Below are 23,042 nucleotides of genomic sequence, written 5' to 3'. Positions count from 1 at the left end.
GCATTATGGGTAGGGTTCCATGTATTCTACAACTCCATTGCCACTAGCTTGCCACAACAGAGTGCCACGTTATTGATTTCTAGCTTGCAGCACAGTACATGGGGCCTTCATTCTGGGTGGAGCTGAGTGAAAAGTGGAAAAAAAGTCTGTGAATCCAAAAGGTAAATTTAAAGTAAACTATATTTGTTTAAATCCTTTCATGCTTGAAAACCAAAGCACTCCAGGCTGGTTAGGCAACGGTTAATAGGCAAAGCTCAAAACCAGGTAGGAAACTCAGCCTGGAGCAGTTATAAGGAAGATTAAGATTATCTTGATTTTAGTGAGGCTTTTGACAGTCACACGTGTCATTCTCATAAGCAAACTAAGGCAACGTGGTCTAGATTAAATTATTAAATGGTGGGTGCATAACTGGTCCAAAGACTATACTCTAAAAGTAGTTATCAATGGTTTGCTGTCAGACTAGGAGGGCATATCTAGTAGGGTACCGCAAGGGTCTGTCCTGGGCCCGGCACTGTTCAACATTTTCGTTAATAACTTAGATAACAGAGTAGAGAGTATGCTTGTAAAATTTGCAGATGACACCAAGCTGAAAGAAGTTGCAAGCATCTGGGAGTACAGGATTAGAATTCAAAACAAACTTGAAAAACTGGAGAATTGCTTGAAATCTACAAGTTGAAATTCATTAAAGACAAATGCAAAGTACTACATTTAGGAAGGAAAAATCAAATGCACAACTACAAAATGAGGCATTATCGGCTAGACAGTAGTGCTGCTGAAAAAGATCTGGGGTTTATAGTGTATCACAAATTGAGTATGACCCAACAATGTGATGTAGTAGCAAAAAAAAAAAGGCTAATATTGTTCCAGGATGTATTAATAGGAATGTCGTGTATAAGATAGGGGATGTAATTGCTTCTACTTGGTACTGGTGAGGCCTCAGCTGGAGTATTGTGTCAATTGGGTCAAGTTTGGGGTGCCGTACTTTGATGAAGGTTTAGAAAACCTGACCTATGAGGAAAGGTTAAAAAACTGGACATGTTTAGTCTCAAGAAAAGAAGATGGGTGATATGGTATGTCTTCAGATATGTTAAGCGCTGTTATATAGAGGTTGCTGATCAATTGTTCTCCATGTCCACTGAAGGTAGGACTAGAAGTTAACAGTCTTAATCTACAGCAAGGGAGATCTAGGTTAGATATTAGGAAAAAGCTTCTAACTATAATGTTAGTTAAGTACTGAAATAGGCTTCCAAGGGAGATTGTAGAATCCCCATCTTTGGAGGTTTTTAAGAACAGGTTAGACAGACAGCTGTCAGGGATGGTCTTTATAAAGATTTTATAAAACAGGTGGCTTTTCGCGAACAATGAAGCATTTCTAAAATGTTAAATATAAAGGACTTCTAGTCTCTGTATTATCTGCATCACAAACGAAAAAGTAAGTCTTGGTTGTGATCATCCGACTTACATTTAAATCATCGAGAACGTCAAAACAACTATGCATGAAAGAAGTAATAATGTCAATACACTTCTGCTGTAAACACACAAGCCCTTATTTAGAGAAAATTGTGTTTTCCCATTGCTACATTTGATTTCCATAATCAAATACTGACTCATCAAAACATTTCAGTCATGCTGCTCTCAGCCTGACATCTGTTTTATTTCACTTTTATGTGTCTCAGGCACATTGACTACTCCCCTATTCCCATGTGACATGTTTTTATAGGAAAAAATTAATTGTATGTGCACAGCTCATTTTTTATAAAAGCCATAGAGTAAAAATGCAAACTTAAATGTTGTCAAGAAAAGAGTCTAGCACTCTGTGATGCTCTTTTTGTGTCTCTTGTGAATGAATGTGTACTTCAGTAATTACAATTTCCATAAACTCAGCAGGCCACATTAACTCCTGGCTTATGCCCATTGTAGTCAACAGTTACAGCAGTGTCAACTGACCTAATTTGTTCAAATACATCATATTGTCCATATTATGTTTAAAAGAAAAGGTAGACAAGTTAATAATGTACAGGACACTTACTTATGTCTGTATTTCTTGTACTGAGTCTATAGGTATGTCTACATAGCGGCTGGGAGGTGTCATTCCCAGCACATGTGGACAATCACACTGTAGCTCTGCTCAAGTTAGCACCTAAAAATAGCAGTGTGGCTGCAGTGGCCACCTGAATTCAATGCTGCCCAGCCCCCTGGGTACCTACTCCAGCAGCTAGCCAGAACTGCTGCCCATTCTGTGATGGCCAAGTCTATTTTTAGGCACTAGCTCGCTATTTTCAGGTGCTATTTTTAGGTGCTAGTGCTTGTATGTCTACCTGTGCTAAGAATTACACCTTCTAGATGCAGGGTACCTCTACAGTACATTGGAGCTGGAAGGTATAAATGGAACTAGGGTGCTAAAAATAAATATGCAGGTACAGCAGCACAGGGGCTAGCTGCCCTGTTGTATTCAACAGGTGGGGCTAGCTGCCCTGAATAGGTACTTATGAGATCATACTGAGTTGGCTAGCCCCTTATGCTGCTTGCACCACTGTGGCTACACTTCTGTTTTTAGCATGCTAGTATGGATATGTCACCTGGAGCTGGAGTTTACAAATTCCAGCTCTTCTGTAGACATACTCTATAAGTACTTGTGGAAATAGACATAGAGTAAAATTTTCAAAAGTACCTCAGTGACATAGAAGCCTCAGTCCTATTGAAAGTCAAATGCATAAAGCATCTGGTAAGTATATACAAATCTGGTTTGTCAAATAACTCCTGCCTATAATGTCTGGTTGCAGCTGGTATCTTTGCATCCTGTTTCCCTTTACACAGTTAATCTGGGACAAAGTTAACATCAATTTTAAAGTATCAGAGGGGTAACTGTGTTAGTCTGGATCTGTAAAAGCAGCAAAGAGTCTTGTGGCACCTTACAGACTAACAGATGTATTGAACCATAAGCTTTCGTGGGTGAATACACACTTCGTCAGATGCATCATATTCACCCACGAAAGCTTATGCTTCAATACGTCTGTTAGTCTATAAGGTGCCACAGGACTCTTTGCCACTTTTATCAATTTTAAAATAGTTTTAAGTATAGTAATAATCTTTCAGAAGCTTTGCCTCAACATGCATATTTATATTAGGCAGCATCTATATAAACTATCAATCTCTGTTATTAAAACAAGCTTTTGGGCATGGGAAGGATGATATCTGAATTGATATAGCTCAATGGACTCATTCCATCTTGAGTTTTGAATTTAAGAGATGTTGTTTTCTGTAATATCTCAAATCATATGCAATTTAGAATCCTTTTCAATGTTTCACTTAATATCAGTATTTTGTATATACTGTACAATATTTGATCCTCCCTGCTTCTTCATTCATTGAGTGTTTTCTTAGTTCCATATTTATCTTGTGTTTGCTTGCTAGCTTAATAACCTAACCTGGAGCTTTCTTCTTCTAGCTGGAGACTGTTCAACCCCTGCTCACAGAAGAGAAAAAGCAGACTCTCTTCCACCTGCAGGCAGGTGATAGCAAATGGCTTGTTTTGGACACTTCAGAGCAGCCTAGAAAAGGGTGTGAGCTGCAGAGAACAGCTTTGCCCATTGTCTTAGCAGTGTTTTCTGCTCCTCAATGCACCTTTCAGCCCTTTGTCCTATGCCAGGAATCTGAGTTACATACATGTATTACCTTACAAATATCTGTACCCACAGTATTTGGGCAATGGGCAGAAGCTCTACCACCAGACTTGGGAATGTGAAGGGTTATGAACAACATCCTCAGTTATGTGCCCTACAAGAAGTCTCAGTGATTGAGTTAAAATTCTTTAAGTCGTCTCCTCTCATTCTGTGAATTAAATGTTGAGGGAGGTTGTATGGACACCTAGCTGTCTGTACCTTCATGAGGCATAACATCACTCCACTTCAGGGCCATCAGCATCTCTAATAGAACTTGGCACATGCCACATGCCAAGTGCCTCTGAGGAAGCTGACGCCTTCTGGACTCACTTTTTTTAATCTGTTTTATTTTTTGTCTGTCTGTTTATCTTACTTATACAGCACCAAAATCAGTAATCTATAGGTGAAGCCTGTCTCTTGAGTTTGGCATTTGACACCTATGACATCTGGAGCTTCCCTGACTTTATTTTCTCATTGGAGTTTGATATTCTCTTGTCAGAGTTCACCAGTTCAGTGTGTTGAATAATGAGCTTTGCATGTAGGTCTCAGTACTTCCTCAAAATGGCACTTCTGATACATGGAGCTTTGGAGATTTTTCTGGTGCTTAGAAGTCAATGGACAGTTTGGTGCACCCTCCGTGCTCGAAATCTTGTCAGCTTAATCAGACTTCTCCATGAAGGGATCAGGACCTCTTTAGTGCATGGAGAGCTAGGCACATTCTTGGTGCAAAACAAGACTCTCTCTTGCTGCATAGAGAACTCAGTCTCCCAGTATACAGTATTAAGAGTTTCAGAAGACATCTTCTTACCTTACTGCATATTATAGTATGACTGGCACATTGAACTTCAGTGCTTCTATGAGTGGCTCTTCAATGCTTCCTTGGCGCTTTGACTGGACTGTCAATTCATGGAGAGGGTGCCTTTTAGGCTTATGGAACAGCCCACTGGTACCTTGCAGTAGATCACTGCATTGGAGCACTTGTGCCCTCTTAATACATGGAATGTTTGTTACATATCTTCTGATCTTCTAAAGTCAGTCCTCTTGAGAGAGCGTGGCACATGGCCAATCCATGTGTCCCAATTCTTATAGCACAAGGGCTCCATACAGTTTGATCAAATTCAACATGATATAGGTGTCTCTTTTCTCTGTACAAACAAATGAGTCTTACTCTTACTCTATACAAACACTGAATCCTAGTACTGCATTGTCAGAAGTTTTCACTGATACTCTAGGCTGTGTGGTCCCCTAAACACTCAAAGATCATGTGAACTTAACATACATGAGGCCTAAACACTGAGTATGGGCACCTCCTGAAGCCTTCCGAGTTCTACATAAGAGGGTGTGTGTCATAGCTCGGCATGCTTCCTATTAAAACAAAGACTTTTTTTTTTCAGGTGCTCTCTTTTCAGACAGTTGGGTTCCTAAATTAATTTATTTTTAAATCTTCAGATCCTCAATGAGTTCCTTTAACATATAAATAAATTTGAATAAATTTGATTTAGAAATATTAGAAATGTTTTAAATTCTGTACTGCACATATTCATTTATGAGTGTGCATACATTTAGTACTCCACCCTTTGAAGTAAATGCATCTACATTAATTTAAAGTATTAAAATGCAAAAATTTTAATTGCATGTTGCATGCATTCATTCAGGTTTTTTAGCCAATATACATATAATAATACTCAAATAACTGCACAGGATGAGGAACTACTTTGAAAGAGACTAATCTGACATTTGTATAACTTCTTACATTTTAAAACTCTTAATACAACATTGAACAGACTGGCCTATTTGGCTTCCAAATTCTGAAAGAGGCCTTCTCATTTTTCAGAGGTCTCAGATCTCAATCCTGCAAATACTTACACATTTTTAATTTCATTACCACAGTTAGTCCCATTGATTTCAGTAGAACTATTTGTGGTAGTAAAGTTGAAAATGTGTGTAAGTGTTTGCAGGATCGGGGCTGTGAGGCTGACAGACCAGGTGCCAGCTCATGCCAAGACCCCAGACCCCACTGAACACTGACAAATGCATAGCTGGAAACAGTCTGGCCTACCTGTATGTTAGTATTGTTAAGATAGATATTAGAGTTGTAAGAACATGATTGGTGTTTAGACCTTATGAATGGCTTGTAGGATGCTGCATATATGAGTATCACTAATCTGTACCCAAGTTATAAAACAATAGCAAATGTTTTCACTGTAAACCTCTGTAACTATGTAACTCATCAAACAGAAGATGTTAGGTCCTTCCCAACAAGAAAGCCTTTGAAACCAAATAAGCCATTGTGAAACATTAAAAAACATTAATTGCATTTCTCTCCCCATCCAAGAAGAGGACACCTGCACATGAAGTCATCCCATCGCCTTGCACTCTGGGGAGAAGGGAATAAAAATCAATGACAAGGAGAAACTTTTTTTTCCTGCTTGGACTCTAAAGGGGCAAGAATCGCTAAGCGAAAGACCTCCAGTTGTTTTGCCTGGGTTAGCCCTAAGGAACATATGGAGTAATAGAAGTTTATATTGTCATTTGGAATCTAAGACTGTAGCTCATTTGTGTGCATACGTTACCTGCTTTAACTTTGTAAATAACTCTCTTAATACTTTTTCCTAGTTAAGAAATCTTTAGTTAGTTTATTATAGGATTGGCTACAGGCATTGTCTGTGGTCTGAGATTTGGGGTGTAATTGTCCTGAGGTAAATGACTGGTGCTTGGAACTGGGAGCAACCTGGATATTGTTGTGATTTTTGGTATAAGGGACTATCTGTCACAGAGGCAGGGTTGCCTGGGGTGGTGAATAGGACAGTGTGCCCAAGGAGACCATCCGTGACTCCATAGTAAGGCTGTTATAGTCCTTGTGGAGCTAACTGTTGTTCAGTTGGTGAAATCTAATTGTAGAACATACAACCAGTTTGAGGTTTTTTTGCCCTGCTTCTTGACAGTCTGCTCTGAGGTTGGCACTCCCAGTTGTGAGCCACTCCAGACTGCATGACAAGGGTCTTAGTGAATGTTCCTCCAGCTTTCATGTGTGACTTTTTTGCACAGTTTTCCTCTGTGAGTTAATTAAGGGGGCCTTATTTATTTATTATATAGCTCCAAACTACATTTTGCTTTAATATATTCCTAAGCCTATCTGAAACAAATTGAAAAAATATTTTCTCATATAGTTTGACATACCGAAAAGGATGTTATTGTCTGCTACTCATGTAAATATAATGTAAAATGTATCTTTAGCTTCTTCTTCTTATTATTATTATTATTCATTATTTATTTATTATTGTACTAAATACCTGTTTGTCAAGAAATTCTTAGTTTATTACGGGCGAGTTGATGATGAATCCAAATATGCAAACCTTTAAAATTGTGGTTAACTAGCTGCCAGTTTATAAACTGACAACCAGTTTATAATCCTATGATTTCATTGTTTCTTTTCCCAGCAGCCTCACCTACCTTTCCTAATAGCTTTTTTCTGCGTTTTTTGTTTTGGGGATAACACCCATACCCAAGAAAGATATCCCATAAGAGAATTACCTCAATTTGAGGGAGCAGGAAGGCTTCTTTCTAGGACATAGAGGACAGGAGAAGCTGTCAGAAATGGCATTCAGATATGGTGCTGTGTTTGGTTTGGGGAGTGCATGCTTCTGAGCACCATGTTGTGGTAGAATTCCATAAATGCATTGTTGTTCCTCTCTACTGCCTCTTTAGTTTGTTGTTTTGATATTGTATTGTTTTGTGTATTTGATATTGTGTTTTGATTTTGTGACTTTTAAAAGTGAATACATTGCATCACATACATAATCAGTTATAAACATTTTTCACTATGTATTTATGAATGGATACTAATGATCTGAAAATCTAAAAAGATCCACAGATAGTGTTTGCTGCCAATGCTGCTCTGAACTTATATCAGTTGCGTGATCTGTAACTAATCAGGAAATTGCTCTGGAAGAAGCTTGCATAAGAGATTCTTGGAGCTTTCAGGTTCTAGATGACTCAGAAATACCATGAGACTAACCTTTATCAGTGAAATAGGATTGTGCATAGGAATGTGAAAATAGAAGAAAGAAACAAGCTCTACATTTTTAAGTGAAGACTTGGGATGGTCCTTTATGTATCAAATTTACTAATCGTAGTATTTTCTTTTAGATGAAATAAAAATAAATATTGCAAACTGGCAGAGTAGGCCATCTGATTTAGTAACAAAAGTAAAGCCTCTCATCATGTACTCTTCTTAAAAGTTTTATTCATATTTAGTGTATATAGGTTATAAAAAATGAAACGTTTTATATAAACATACACAGAATCAAATACACTCCCCCTTACCTCACAACCTCCACCTTCCTCCCAGCTAGCTAGCATCTAAGGCGGGGTGGGCCAACTTTTTGGCCCGAGGGCCACGTTTAGGTGGGGAAATTGTATGCAGGGCCATGAATGTAGGGTTGGGGCAGGGGGTTGGGGTGAGGGAGGGAGTGTGGGGTGTGGGAGGCAGATGCAGTGTGCAGGAAGGGGCTCAGGGCAAGGGGTTGGGGTATAGAAAAAAATAATTTATTTCCTACTCGTACCATATTTCGTGTTCACCCTCAGGGCTGAATCTCCATAGTCCAACCCATATCCAGTTCACCAGGTTTCAAGTGCTGCTTTTCCTGCCGGGAAGCGATCCTAGTATCGGATGGTCACTCTCAGTATGTCTGATGCTTAGGTGCGACACACATCCCACAAAAGTGTTCTCAATGCAGCAACTTAAAGGCTCACAGCAGGAAGGACCGAGATCTGTGTCTAAAACTTGTCCTTATGGAAAAATTTCTGTACCCAGCATCTGATCCCAGCCAGCAGATCCCCTGGACAGTATTCTCCAGAGGCTTCACCCTCTTCGCACAGGAAGGCTTATTCTTCCAAAAAAGTAACGAGGAAAAGAACAGCATTTTCTCCTTCGAAAGAGCCACCGAAAAGAAGCAGTCTGCAGTTCATTCGATATCCTTGATATCACACTGCGGCTGAGTACGTACGAGGCACCAGGATCTGCTGACACCGCCCACGCATACCTTCTGCCGAATCCAAATCGGCAGACTTAGAGTTGAAAGGCAAACAAAAGCCCATCTCCTCCGTTGCAGTACCGATGACCACAGAAATATGCCGCACTGAGATTCTTCCCGTGGCCTATTGTGCCATCACCTGCTCCAACAGTGCAGCACACCCAGGCAACAGCACCAACGTCCACAGCTGTAATGGGGCCATCAGCACTAAACACCTCGGCACTGAAACCATCGGCACCATGCCATTTCCTGCAACATAAGGACTTATGGGTATCATTGATGCCTGAATCCCCACTCTTCAGCACCGACTTATCCCCAGGAAACACAGAACCAAGCCAACCTCCTTCACCGCTGGCCTTTCATTTTCCAGGGGGGAGGAGGATAATGAGGAGGAGGGTGTTTTCTCATCACACCACTTCTCTCCTGTCCAACCTACTCCTATAGTAGGACCACCTGTACGGCTGACACCTCATCCCAATCCTGACACCCAGACCCGGTATGGTCACCCATGGATGCCTCCACCTATGCTGTTCCCCACACAGTGGTCTTATTGGGACCCCTGGACTGCATACAGGAGGCAATATCCCAAGCCCCCATGTCCCTGCAGGGAAAGGACTAGATCTCCCCACGATCCTCTATGGCTGCACCATCAGAGACCATTGAGGAGAGCTTTGAAGAACAAGAGGAAGCACTGGAACAGGACATGGCACCATCTGCCAACATTTCCTCCTCTTTCCCAGATGAGGCCATAATGCCTCCACCACCCACAGCTGTGGACGATTTCAAACATTTTCAAGAACTCTTCAGTAGAGTTGCGAACTGCCTAGAGAACACCCTGCAGAAGGTCCCAGAGTCCCAACATAAGTTGCTGGACATCCTGCAAACCTTGTTGGCTTCAAAAATAGTGCTTCCAATAAGCAATCTGCTCATGGAACCAGCCAAAACCATATGGCAGACTCTGGCAACAATACCACCCCCTGAAAGAGAGCTTATAAAAAGTATTATGTCCCCTCAAAAGGGATGGACTTTTTATTTTCCCACCCAGCACCGAACTCTCTAGTCGTCGATGCAGTCAACCAGCACTGTTGACAACATCAGTATAGATCCACCCCATATGAAAAGACTAGACCTTTTTGGCGGCAAGACCTATTCTTCAGCAACCCTGCAATTTCGAATTGCCAGTTACTCAGCACTGATGGCAAAGTACAACCATGTAAACTACTCCAGACTGGCGGAATTTATTTATGATATTCTGGAAGATAAAAAGAACCGATTCAAATCCATCTTAACTAAGGGTCAGCTTCTGGCCAGAACCACCCTACAAGCATCCCTAGATGTGGCAGACATGGCAGCATGATCCATGGCCACTGCCATTATTCTGCACTGAGCGTCATACCTTCATCTGTCCAGTTTCCACAGGGAAGTACAGTCCACAGTGGAGGACCTTCCCTTTGATGGCTAGAAACTGTTTGCTTCAAGATACACAAAGCCTTCCACACCCTGAAGGACTCTCAAGCAACTCTCCACATCTTGGGGATATACGCACTGCAACCAAAAGAAAACAGAGTAGATATTATCCCTACCAGCACACATGATCCATCCCATACACTCATCAACAGAGACACATCGACAGAGGCAGAGACCTTTGAGGCATCAACCACCTCCACCTCAACCATCTGCATCTCAGCCATCCTCTGCTAAACAACAATTTTGAAGATTTGGTCGAGGGTCCAAGTGACCTCCCCCACCCACCAGTACTGACACCATCATCCATCCCCTGTTTTGGCCAACATTTGATCCCTTTCTATTCAGTGTGGACTTCCATCACCACAGATAAATGGGTCCTAGAAATAATCCATACAGGCTATGCAATACTGTAAAAAATACTCCATCCCCCCTGCCCACCCTCCCTCCCCGTCTCTCTTCAGGGACCCTTCTCACGAACAACTTCTATGGCAGAAAGTAAACTATCTACTGCATCTGGGCACCATAGAACCAATACTGTCTCAATACAGAGGAGGAAGGGCTTTTATTCCTACTACTTAACCCAGAAAAAGAATGGAGGGTGGAGGCCTATTCTAGACCTGAGAAAACTCAACAGATTTGTAAGGGTCCAGTGGTTCTGGATGGTCACACTAGCAACAATAATACCAGCACTAGAACAAGGGGACTGTTTTTCAGCCCTCGACCTGCAAGATGTCTATTTTCACGTAACCATACACCCTGCTCATAGGAGGTTTCTCAGATTTACTCTGGAAATAGAACATTACCAATACAAAGTTCTGCCTTTCAGTCTCTCAATTGCACTGCAAGTATTCTCCAAAATTCTAGCATGGTGGCAGCACATCTCCAGAAACAGGGGAATATTATTATACCTTATCTGGATGATTGTCTATTAAAAGCTCCTACTTGGACAGATGCTGTTGACATTACTCACAGGACACTTGACCTCTTCCTGAGACTGGGTTTTACAGATAAACATACAAAAATCAACTGTAAATCCCATTCAGAAGTTAGACTTCATCGGGACGCATCTCAGCTCTCTGGAAGCCAGACTGTCATTACCAACGAACAGGTTCAACACTCTAACCAACCTCATCACTGAACAGTCCACGCTTCGGTAGGAACCTGCCTCCAACTATTAAGACAGAAGGCAGCAACCACATTTGTGGTATGACATGCACATCTTCACATATGTTGTCTTCCGGGCTGGCTAAGAACCTTCTATATACCACACAAACACACAACCTAAACAGATGCCTTGCAATGCCTATCAAAATCAAAGACTCTCTACATTGGTGGATGCAATCCAACAACATGTGCATGGAAGTCCCTTTCACCCAGATTCCACCTTCAATGCTAATCACAGGTGATGCCTTCTTGATCAGCTGGGTAGCCCATCTACTACACCATCATGATCCAAAGCAGGTGGTCTCCTTCTGTGACTGTGACACATAAACCTCTTAGAACTGCACACAGTTCGCAATGTGTACTTGCACTTCCTGGCACTGATCAGGAATGAGAATATATGGGTAATGATGGACAACATTGCCTGCATATTTTATATAAATGGACAGAGAGGGGTACATTCACATTTCCTATGCTCCGAAGCCATGAAACTATGGAACTGGTGTATCCAGCACAGTATCAACATCTCAGCCTTGTACCTCCCAGGTCATCAAAATACTACAGCAGATATGCTGAGCAAAGAATTTTTCCAGGATCACAAATGGGAACTAAACAACATGATTCTATAAAACATTCAGACATTGGGATCACCCATCCATCGACTGCTTTGCAACATCTCAGACCTACAAATCCCCAAAATTCTGCTCAAGAACAGATTTGGAGCCCCAATCTCTGGAGGATGCCTTCCTCCTCAAATGGGATGCACACCTGTTATACGTGTTCTCCCCAATCCTCCTGTTATCGAGGGTGATACACAAAATATATACTAACAAGGCCAAAGGTATATTGATAGCCCCAACGTGGCCCAGACAGACTTAGTACTCATACCTATTGCGGATGGCGGTATGTGCACTATGCACTCTTCCACCTCGGCCAGATCTTCTATCACAGGATGCCAGACGGGTTCACCACCCGAACCTGGAAAAACTTAATCTGAAAGCATGGCTCCTACATGGTTCCATCATGACAAACTAGCCTGTTCAGAACAGGTTAAAGACATATTACTAAATAGTAGAAGGACAACCATGCATAATACTTGCCTTCACAAATGGAAGAGGCTCCACATATGGTGCCAGAACAAACAAACTAGTGTTGTTTCTACAACCCTACCCTTGATATTGGACTATATCTTGGGACTAAAGACATCTGGGTTCTCCATTAGCTCGATCAAGGTACATAGAATCACAGGATTGGAAGGGACCTCGAGAGGTCATCTAGTCCAGCCCCCTGCACTCATGGCAGGACTATATTATTTAGACCAATCCTGACAGGTGTTTGTCTAACCTGCTCTTAAAAATCTCCAATGATGGAGAGTCCACAATCTCCCTAGGCAATTTATTCCAGTGCTTAACCACCCTGACAGTTAGGAAGTTTTTCCTAATGGCCAACCTAGACCTCCCTTGCTGCAATTTAAGCCCATTGCTTCTTATCCTATCCTCAGAGGTTAAGAAGAACAATTTTTCTCCCTCCTCCTTGTAACAACCTTTTTTATATACTTGAAAATTGTTATCATGTCCCCCTCAGTCTTCTCTTCTCCAGAGTAAACAAACCCAATTTTTTCAATCTTCCCTCATAGATCATGTTTTCTAGACCTTTAATCATTTTTGTTGCTCTTCTCTGGACTTTCTCCAATATGTCCACATCTTTCCTGAATGTGGTGCCCAGAACTGCACACAATACTTCAGTTGAGGCCTAATCAGCGTGGAGTAGAGAGGAAGAATTACTTCTCATGTGTTACTTACATCACTCCTGCTAATACATCCTAGAATGATGTTCGCTTTTTTTGCAACAATGTCACACTGTTGACTCATATTTACCTTATGGTCCACTATGACTCCTAGATCCCTTTCCACAGTACTCCTTACTAGGCAGTCATTTCCCATTTTGTATGTGTGCAACTGATTGTTTCTTTCTGTGTGGAGTACTTTGCATTTGTCCTGATTGAATTTCATCCTATTTACTTCAGACGATTTCTCCAGTTTGTCCAGATCATTTTGAATTTTAATCCTATCCTCCAAAACACTTGCAACCCCTCCCATGTTGGTATCATCCGCAAACTTCATAAGTGTACTCTCTATACAATTATCAAGTCATTGATGAAAATATTGAACAGAACTGGACCCAGAACTGATCCCTGCGGGACCCCCCTTGTTATGCCCTTCCACCATGACTGTGAACCACTGATAACTACTTTCTGGGCATGGTTTTCCAAACAGTTTTGCACGCACCTTATAGTAGCTCTATCTAGGTTGCATTTCCCTATTTTGTTTATGAGAAGGTCATGTGAGACAGTATTACCGCTTTTCACCGCAAGATCAATGGGACATGGATATTCGTCCATCTGATCACCAAATGTTTCCTTACGGGTATCAAGAATGTTTACCCCAAAGTGCGCATACCTGTTCCAACTTGGGATTTGAAATTAGTTTTATGCTGCCTCACTGGACCACCGTTCGAAATCTTAGCAACGTGATGTCTGATACATCTGTCAATAAAGGTGGCATTCTTAGTGGCTATCACATCAACCCGCTGAGTGGGTGAGTTAGGAGCCCTCATAGCACACCCACCTTACACCATCTTTTTCAAGAACAAGGTCACACTAAGACCCCACCCTAAATTTACACTTAAATCAACCAATCCATCTTCCCTCATTCTTCCCTAAACCTCATGGGAACACGCAGGACTCAGTATTACATACCCTAGATGTCAAGCATGCACTAGCATTCTACTTCAACAGAAATAAGCCTTTCAGAAAATCTTTGAGGCTTTTCATTTCCACTGTGGAATGTTCTATAGGCTCCACTATCTCTACACAAAGACTACCTAAATGGATCTCTATGCCATTATCAAATAATTGATGAAGATATTGAACAGAACCAGACCCAGTCACCCATCTACAAGTAGAGAACCTTGCACTAGTTTCTTTTTTGGGGCCTAGTTTGGGGTTATTCTGTTTCTTAGTGCTGAGGAATGCTTTGGTCATTGTACTTCAAATCCTGTCTCTCTTGCACTAGGACTAGGCCAATGGCCATGAGTGACCCACACTCAAGGTGCTTGTAATGTTTACGGGAAGGTCATATTTGGGATAATTGTCATATCTGCAAAGACCTTAAGCGAAAATCAAGGAAAGACAGGGAAGCCAGGCTAAAGTTTTTGCTCATGGAAGCAGCTCTGAGACCTCCATCAGAATCCAGCCATTCAGACTCTGCACCAAGTGCCTGGGGATCAGTTAGGAGTGCACCTCCCATGTTGCCCAAGACCTGGCACCAATCACTATCTGCAGTGCCTAAAAAGAGGCATAAGACCTCTAAGCAGACCAAGGAGAGAGGAAGCTTGCTAGCACTGAATCCTGTAGGCATAGGGGTAAGACTGGACTGCAGTCAAAATCCTGGCATTCCTCTTCTCTGGCACCGCAGAAGCCAGCACTGTTTACTCTGGCATTGAGGCAGTTACCATCAAGTCTGGGGCCTGAGGGAGTACTTTCCACATCTGTAGTATCGTACCATCCCAAGACCATCTTGGTACCAACCATGCCGTAGGTGTTTTCAGCAGTCAGAGATCAGCTGTGCCTCTTGGTACAGGTATCTCTGGCGGTGCAGGAGACCATGCTCTCAGTACCAACAGACAGAGGGGTGCCATCAGCATCAGTGTAGCACTCAGTACCACAACCTCCATTACCTCAGACTTCATGCCCGCGGGTATCATCAAAAGGGAAGCCTGCAATGTTGGCTGCGCTATGTCCTTCTCTAACTTGGCATCAGCATCTGGCACTGTCAGGAGCAGCTCCCTCTTGATCAGCAGTGGGAGATTCATCCTCTTCTGAATTGTACATTGGCTCCTATGTTTCTCAGCCTCAGAGCTGGTCTTGCTACTTTCCAGGGCACTAGTAGGGCACTGCTAGGGACCCTCCAGCGGGAGTACCATCAAGTATGTGGCTAGAGGGTTACTGGGGCCCACTGGTCCCCTGGTCTTTTTGAACCCAGGGGGTTTCCCCTACATTTCTGGGTTGTACATGAGGCGTTCTTGCTTTGTGTCTTTGGAGAGGCGTGGATAATCTACTCGCCAGGCACTGCCTGTTACTGGGCCTGGTGCCAGGCACTGCCTGTTACTGGGCCTGGTGCCAGGCACTGCCTGTTACTGGGCCTGGTACCAGGCCCAGTACAGAGCAGCAAGAGGCAGTTCAGGAGGACTCTGCTGGAGAGCTAATGGAGGAGGAGCAGCCTCAGCCTGTGCTGGCCTCTTCCTCCTCCTATCAGGCAGCCTCTGAAGGAGCTATTTCACCACTTCCACTTCACCGATGATACTATATTCTGGCCCGGGTCAGAATATATTTCTGCCCACAGCAGACCTACCATTACTCTGCCCCTGCTCCTCATCAGGACTTGCAGAGAAAGAAAAGTAGGGGTTATAGACCTACCCCTCCTCCTCCTTTTGGCTCTGCATCAATGCCAGTTCCATCTAGACACCCTTAGAGTGCTAAACAGGCATTTTGATAGGGCATTAGAGGACACTATGCCAGTTTCCAGGATGCCTGTTTCCATCTTCCCCATATTCGCAAGCCACTTTTCCCATTTCTTCACTGCTTGGTCATTTATTCTCTTGGACCGTTGGGCATTAAGCACTGTGGAAGTGAGATATACCCTCCAATTTGTTTCTTTGCCTCCATCCCTCTTTACAGACCATCTTCATGAGGAGCTTTTCCTCCAGGAGGTTGTCTCTCTCCTTTGAGTAGGAGCCGTAGAGGAGGCTCTGCAGTATCTCAGAGGAAAGGGGCTCTATTTCCACTATTTCCTGATCCCAAAAGCACAGGGAAGTCTCAGACCAATTTTAGACCTGCACTACTTGACAAATATCTAAAAGAGAAAGTTTTACCTGGTCACCCTGGCTTCCATTACTCCCTCACTGTATCCTGTATGCCTCCCTGAATTTAAAAGACACCTACTTTCATGTGACAATTTATCAAGGTCACAGAAAGTATTTCAGGTTCATGGTGAAGCATTCTCATTGCCAGTTCACTGTGCTGCCTTTTGGCCTGTCAGCAGCTTCTTGGGTTTTCACAAAACGTATGTCAGTGATAGCTGCTTTTCTGAGAAGACTGGGAATACAAATCTACCCTTACCTGGATGACTGGTTGGTCAAAGGCCAGTCCAGAGCTTAGATACTCTCCAGAATACATCTCATCCAATCAACTTTCAAAGCTCTAGGTCTACTGATCAACTCAGACAAATCTACCCTTTGTCCAGTTCAGAGGATAGGATTTATAGGAGCAGTGTTGGACTCTACTCAAACCAGAGCTTTCCTTCCAAATTTGAGGTTCCAGACAATTAAATCTCTTGTTGCAGATCTCAAGGTTCACCCAAACACAACAGCTTGAAATTTGTATGAGGCTTCATGCACATATGTATTCCATCAGACCAGACTGCTTATTAGCTGAGCTGTCACCATCTGAACTCTGTCCTCAGTGTGTCATCTCGAGTATTGACTTCTCTAGATTGGTGGACAAACTCACTTAATGTTTGTATTGGCATTCTTTTTATCTGCCCTCAACCTTTCCTGACCTTGGTGATAAACTCATCTGCCCTGGGATGGGGGGAAGGGTGTTCATCTGGGTCCCCTCCAAACTTAGGGTTTGTGGTCCTCAAGGGATCTCTCTCTGCATATAAACATCAGAGAACTAAAGCTGTCAGGACTTCCTATCTCCTGTCAGTGGGAAAAACCTATTTGTTCTCACAGACAACACTGTGGCAATATTTTACCTGAAGCTTTACAAGAAGCTTCTCTGCAAAGGCATGGGCTTGCTGACAGTGGTTTACAGTCTCCAGTACAGAGTGCACAGGTGGATGCACATACTGTGGTGAGACAATACCTCTACAGGTAAGTACTCCCTCCTTTATCTTACTGTACAGATAAGTAGTCTCTCCTTTCAGCCTCCGATATGGAGGGAGGATAAAATTTTCAAAAACACATAAATGGTTTAGGAGCCTATTGACTTCCAATAAGACTTAGGCCCTAAGTGACTGGTATCTCTGAAAAAATTACCTGCAGTACTTGTGGAGTTCTTCATCAACCCTTAAGTGAAGGAGTGACATTCAGTTCTGAACCGAACACATCTAGACTTTTGGGGGAAGGAGAATGACCTCTACTATATAATCTGTTGCTGCAGCTGTGTCGGTCCCATGGACACACAAGGTGGGTGAGGTAATATCTGACCTGAAGAAAAGCTCTGTGTAAGTTCGAAAGCTTGGCCCTCTCTCTCTCTCTCTCTCCAACAGGAGTTGGGTCAAATAAAAGATGTTACCTCACCCACTGTGTTTCTACTATATCAGACTTTTTTGATGTAAAGGGAAAATGAAGTAAAAAATAAAATGCTGTTATTTCACAAAATTCTCTTCCTCCCCACATCCATTAAGCATTTAAAATGAAATGAAGAGCAATTGCTTTGGGTATTATGAAGTAAAAATATTTGAATACTAAGGGTTATATTCTGGCTGCCTGTTTGTGGATGTGTGCTGCAGGACTGAGCTAGAGCATTGACTTTAATTGGGTCATGATTTCACTCATGGAGTCTCCTACCCCCTGTACACCCACAGAAGGCTAGAATATGAACTTTTGGATGCTATGCTGTTGGACTGTCAATATGCCCAGTGACAAGGGTGTGTGACCAGCCAGCTTGGGGTACAGCTAGGGTCCTGTTCCTTTAAATCCCTGCTAGTGCCCAGGGGGATGGAGTTGTTTTTTGCACTTCTCTGTAGCAAATGCAGGGAATAGTATGTAGAATTTCTATATGCATACTGTGATGTTGCACTCCATTTCTTTATGGAAATATGCTTATGTTGTAAATATGACATAACTGAGATGTACTTTATGCAAGATGATTCTTGCATAAAGTTGTGTTAAATTTGTGGTGACCCTTCAAAATACTAGCGTTATTTAAGGTTTGGGCTAAAGTAATAGAAATAAAACATGGTTAGCTGGGTACCAGGTGCAGTAAATTACTGCTATATAAGAAACTCCTTCATCTGGCCACAGGTATGTTCTGAGAATTGGTAATGACATTACTTTTTTATACCCTTTAACAAATAAGTAAACTCTTAAAGGTTTCATTGCTAATACCAGCCTGATCAAATTGGAGACGACCAATAGTAGTCTAGGCACCCCCGGTTAGCCTGTTTGTACATATCTTGATCAAATGCTTATAAATATTCTGTTACTGTTTGGATGTAGTAAATTGGTTATTATTTAGGCTTTTTAGTCATGTTTAGAGCAATTGTATAAATACCATTCAGCCTTTGGATTTAATAAAGGAATTTATAGTTAAATTAGTGTTGTGGTAATACTGTGCATAAATAATAATTTCAATAGGATCCCAATACATTTATGGTAATGAATAATTGGTAAGATCACTTCCTTTCTCTTAGTGGAAGCATGGTTTAGTGTTTGAAGCACATGGCTGAAGCACAAAAGAGATGGATTTTGTATTCCAGCTGTGCCACAGACTTAGTTTGTGATCTTGGGTGTGTCACTTAGGTTCCAATTCTCTGGACAAATAGAATGTGATTTCAAAGGCGTTGAGCACCCAGAGTTCCCTCTGATTTTAACTGGAGTATGTGTGTGCTCACCATCTCTGAAAATCAGGCCTTAGGTATTCAGAATTGGGCACCCAAAAACTGAGACATCCAAATAAAAAATGTGGACGTTAACTTCTGTGTACCACAGTTGCATAGGTAATAATAGTTCTCGAAAGATTCCAGTCCTAATCTTTTTGAGAATTACTGGGTTAGGTACTTTAGGATCTTTTCCTCAACACTTTGCTTCAGCAGTGCTGAGTGTTTGCAGTGCTTCAGAACCTGTCATTTGGTTCTTTGATGCTATGCTTCAGCACCTTGGTGCCTATGTTAAGGTGCGTTCTTATTTTTGTTTGCAAAATCACTGTTGTCTCTGCAGCTCTGGATTTCTGATCTTTGAAGATTTTGATTTTGAAATATCTTTATGTTGTCTTTCAAGGTATCATCCATCTCCTCAACCCTCTACTCACAGGAGTGTTAGGAAGCTCAATTCATTGTCTGTAAATCATTTTAAGACCCTCACCTGGAAGGTGCAGGAGAAATAGAAGTTAGTAGTAGTAGCTGAATTAATTGTATTTGTGCTTATAGAATCAGGAGACAAACCTCCACTTGAAACAGAAGTAATACCTCAGGTACAACCTGACCACACCACAGGGGTTGTGGAAGCTAAACCTGAACCAGGTTAGACATGAAATCTTTCCTGTTTTCTCTTTCAAGCAAATATAGTCCAGCTTTCTTTTCTTTGTAGAATATGTTCCTTCCAACACTGGTATGTTCTATTTGATGCATGACAATTTCCTTAAGCTGCCAAAAATTGTTTGTAGATGAATGCATCAGGCTTTTTAATTACATGTACATTTTTTTTGTTTTGCAGAAATGTAATGAAAAGGTCATGGTCTCAAATTTGTATGCTATGTCATTAAATAACCACATGCAAATTTAATTAATTGGACCTCTTTCTGTCTCCTTGTCTATTTTGAGAAGTATCAATATACAGCAACCCAATGTAATGAACTTGGCACTGCAAAATGTGCATCTAAAACAACAATAAAATAAATTTGTGCTTAGAGTAACTCACATAAAGAGGCAAAATATGTCAAAACTGCCACATAGGTCTACGGGAAGTTAAAATTATTTTATAAAGTATGATATTATAACTTTTAAAATGCAAAATCTTTAAAGATGCATTGTCCTCTCAAAATCATTTTGATTTGTTCAGAAATCATGTTACCTGAGTTTCCAGAGGATGGTTTCCCAGATGTACCAGAAATGGAGCCATTTAAAGAGAAGATTAAGCTATTCATGCACAACTGGCAAATACTAGAGCCAGGAATCAATGATTCATCTTTAATTCAGATTGCTGATTTAGAGATTGCTGGGCAAACTCCAGAAACACTGCTTAATCAAATTGTCCTGGTGATGGAAAGTAAGTAATGCTGTTCATAAGTTTCACATTTGACCTGCATAGAGAGGAATTTGTAGTGTGAAAATGAGAGGGATTGTTGTTGTTTTATTCAGTCCTAAATCTGTGGTGTGGAGTGGAAGGAGGGGCTTATTATGTTCAATGGAGGAACTGGGAAGTAGAAGCAGGACCGGCTCTAGGCACCCACAAAGCAAGCACATGCTTGGGGCGGCACAATTCCAGGGGTAGCATTCTGGCCATCCTTTTCTTTTTTTTGGCTTGGGCAGTTGCGCTCTCAGAGCTTGGGGTGGCAATTTTTTTGCTTGGGGCAGCAAAAAACCTAGAGCTGGCCCTCATTAGAAGGGGGATAACAAGCAGTTTAAGCATCAAGACACATGGGACGAGATGAATAATTTATATAAAATAAATCATGAAAATATGTACATAACAGCTCTTCAACATTTTCCTTTTACATCCATCCCTTTCCCACCATTTTTGCTTTGGCTGTTTATGCCAGAATACTGTAACGGGACATGCACAGCTGTCCTGTGTGTGCACACGTCTTGTGTGACACACCTCATATAAGGTCCACTTGTGTGTAAATTCTATTAAAGTCAGTGGGACTCTGAATTAATGTAAGGGTCCATCCATCTGCAGTAAACATTTAGTAACAGGACCATTTCTTCCCTGTGTGCGCTGAGGTGTCTAGCACATTTTTGAGTGCTAGATGAATAATAATAATAAACCTCTGATACAAATCTGGTTGAAGTGTTTGATTAACACACACCAATTACAAATTCATTTATTCTGTCAGATAAAATTTGACTGATCCTTGTTCTCAGGGATTTCGCCAAAATTAAACATAAAAATAGTTATTACAAACAGTAATGCAGTTCTCTTCAGTTTTACTTCTAATCTCTGTGTAATAGCAAGTTCCTGTTAAAAATACTATTGCATCTTTATTTACAATACAAACAAGGGGACATTCATTTTGTCAAGAAAACAATATGTGCTCTGAGTAGGAGATGTGTTATGTACACTTCAAGGATTAAAAAAAATGGAAAAACATACCTGGCACGATTTATTTGTGGTCTTGCATGTTTTGTATATTTTCAGGGGGCAAAAATAAAAACGTAAGCATGACTTGAACACTTTTTGACAATAATTGAAATGAAAAAATGGTAACTTTTTCAGAACCTTTTAAATATTATGGCTGGGAAATATCTGCAGAAGATCTAGATGAAGAAGCAGATGACTTGCAGGCAGAAGGGGAGGCTGATGAAGAATTAGAAGAGGAAGAGCAAGAGGAAAATGATGAAGAAGTGAGCAATACTGGCTTTGTTAGTTTATCATTTTACTTTGACTCATTATGGGTTTGAGTTTAACCTCAGACAAAGCAGATTTATTAAGCTGTGTGCCTAAATATTTTTGATCCAAATTCAACATCCCACAAAAATGTCCACAGAATATGTACACTCATAAATTGCTAAAGCAATTTCATTGTACTCCTGTATTCTGACTGGCAATGGTGTTATTCCACCAAACAGAGAGCACAAATATTCTGTGCTTGTAAGGAGAATGTGCATAGCCACTATTCCCAGATGATTGCAGGGAGGGGTGCATATCAGCATGCAGATCCACCATCTGGCCTAATTTCTGAATGACTTTCTGTTACTGCTTTTGTGGTGGACCTGTATATTTTGGATAAGCTAGAAGTTGTGGGAAATTCTGCCGTCTGTCTGATCAGCTCTTGAAGACATGAAATGCTATGCGAGTGCTACGTATAAGTATCATTCCCTTTCCCTGTGTTATTCCAATATATAGCACAGTCATATTCTGCTAATTATATAGGGGAGTGCCTGCCTTACCATTTGTTTATGTTTTCAGAACCACCAACTATTTTATAAGATATTTTGGCAGTATTATTAAGGGCCACATTTAAAGTAGTTTATTTTTGTTGTCTCTTTTGGCCTAAGAGGTTAGCCAGTTTTCAGAGCCTTGCCATTTTTGTGTTTGTTAGGAGGAGAAATTGATGGTATAAGTCAGGTATTTCTTTGGTGCAATCCTGTTTATTTACAGAGAATGTATAGAAATTCCTGTTTCCCTGAACACATAGAAACAACAACTGGCAAGTTTCCTTGCTCACAATTTTTAGGCCTTCCTTCCCGAGTAGTCCACCACCCCACAGAGCATTGTCTCTTGGCTCCCACTGAAGGCTGTGCTCACAACTGCTTCTCCCACTGTCTGTACTACTTCTCTGAAACACACTTAGCTTGCAAAAACAATACCTTAGCCTCTACATTTGCAACCAGTCCCAGGGAAACCCCTCAGAGCATACAGTTTCTCTGCTCGGGCTTTGCCATGTGGCCTAGTGTCTTGTGCAGTAACCTCCTAGTTTCCGTCTGTCACCACATAAAGGGGCATTTAATTACTCCTTCTTTCCATTTAGCCTGATAAAAGGGTGCATAGCATACCCATAAGATTTAACTAAGTTTGACTGTCTATAGGTCAAAGACCTGCTTCATTAATAACATTACCTTGCCCTCACAAATTCGCACATGTAAATATTACATGTGCATTCACATAGTTACTCATAATTCCACATACATTCAGCTAGATAAGCAATTACCTGAATTGAGTATAAATATTGTATTTGCAAATTGGTACATATGCAAAATTTGCACACACA

General features: G+C 41.4%; 1 protein-coding gene across 1 annotated transcript in view; it reads left to right on the top strand.

Annotated features, from left to right (window-relative positions):
- AK9 (adenylate kinase 9) overlaps positions 1–23,042 on the top strand; it is a 226,801-nt gene that overhangs the window by 95,827 nt on the left and 107,932 nt on the right. Inside the window, exons 21-23 of the mRNA XM_077812135.1 lie at positions 19,540–19,632; positions 20,171–20,377; positions 21,548–21,675. Of these exons, the coding sequence (XP_077668261.1) occupies positions 19,540–19,632; positions 20,171–20,377; positions 21,548–21,675 (428 nt within the window). The remainder of the gene's footprint in view (positions 1–19,539; positions 19,633–20,170; positions 20,378–21,547; positions 21,676–23,042) is intronic.

Source organism: Eretmochelys imbricata, chromosome 3 (assembly GCF_965152235.1).
Source record: "Eretmochelys imbricata isolate rEreImb1 chromosome 3, rEreImb1.hap1, whole genome shotgun sequence".
Classification (NCBI taxonomy): domain Eukaryota; kingdom Metazoa; phylum Chordata; order Testudines; family Cheloniidae; genus Eretmochelys; species Eretmochelys imbricata.
Note: the sequence above shows the minus strand (reverse complement) of the source record. Positions and strands in the feature narration are given on the sequence as shown.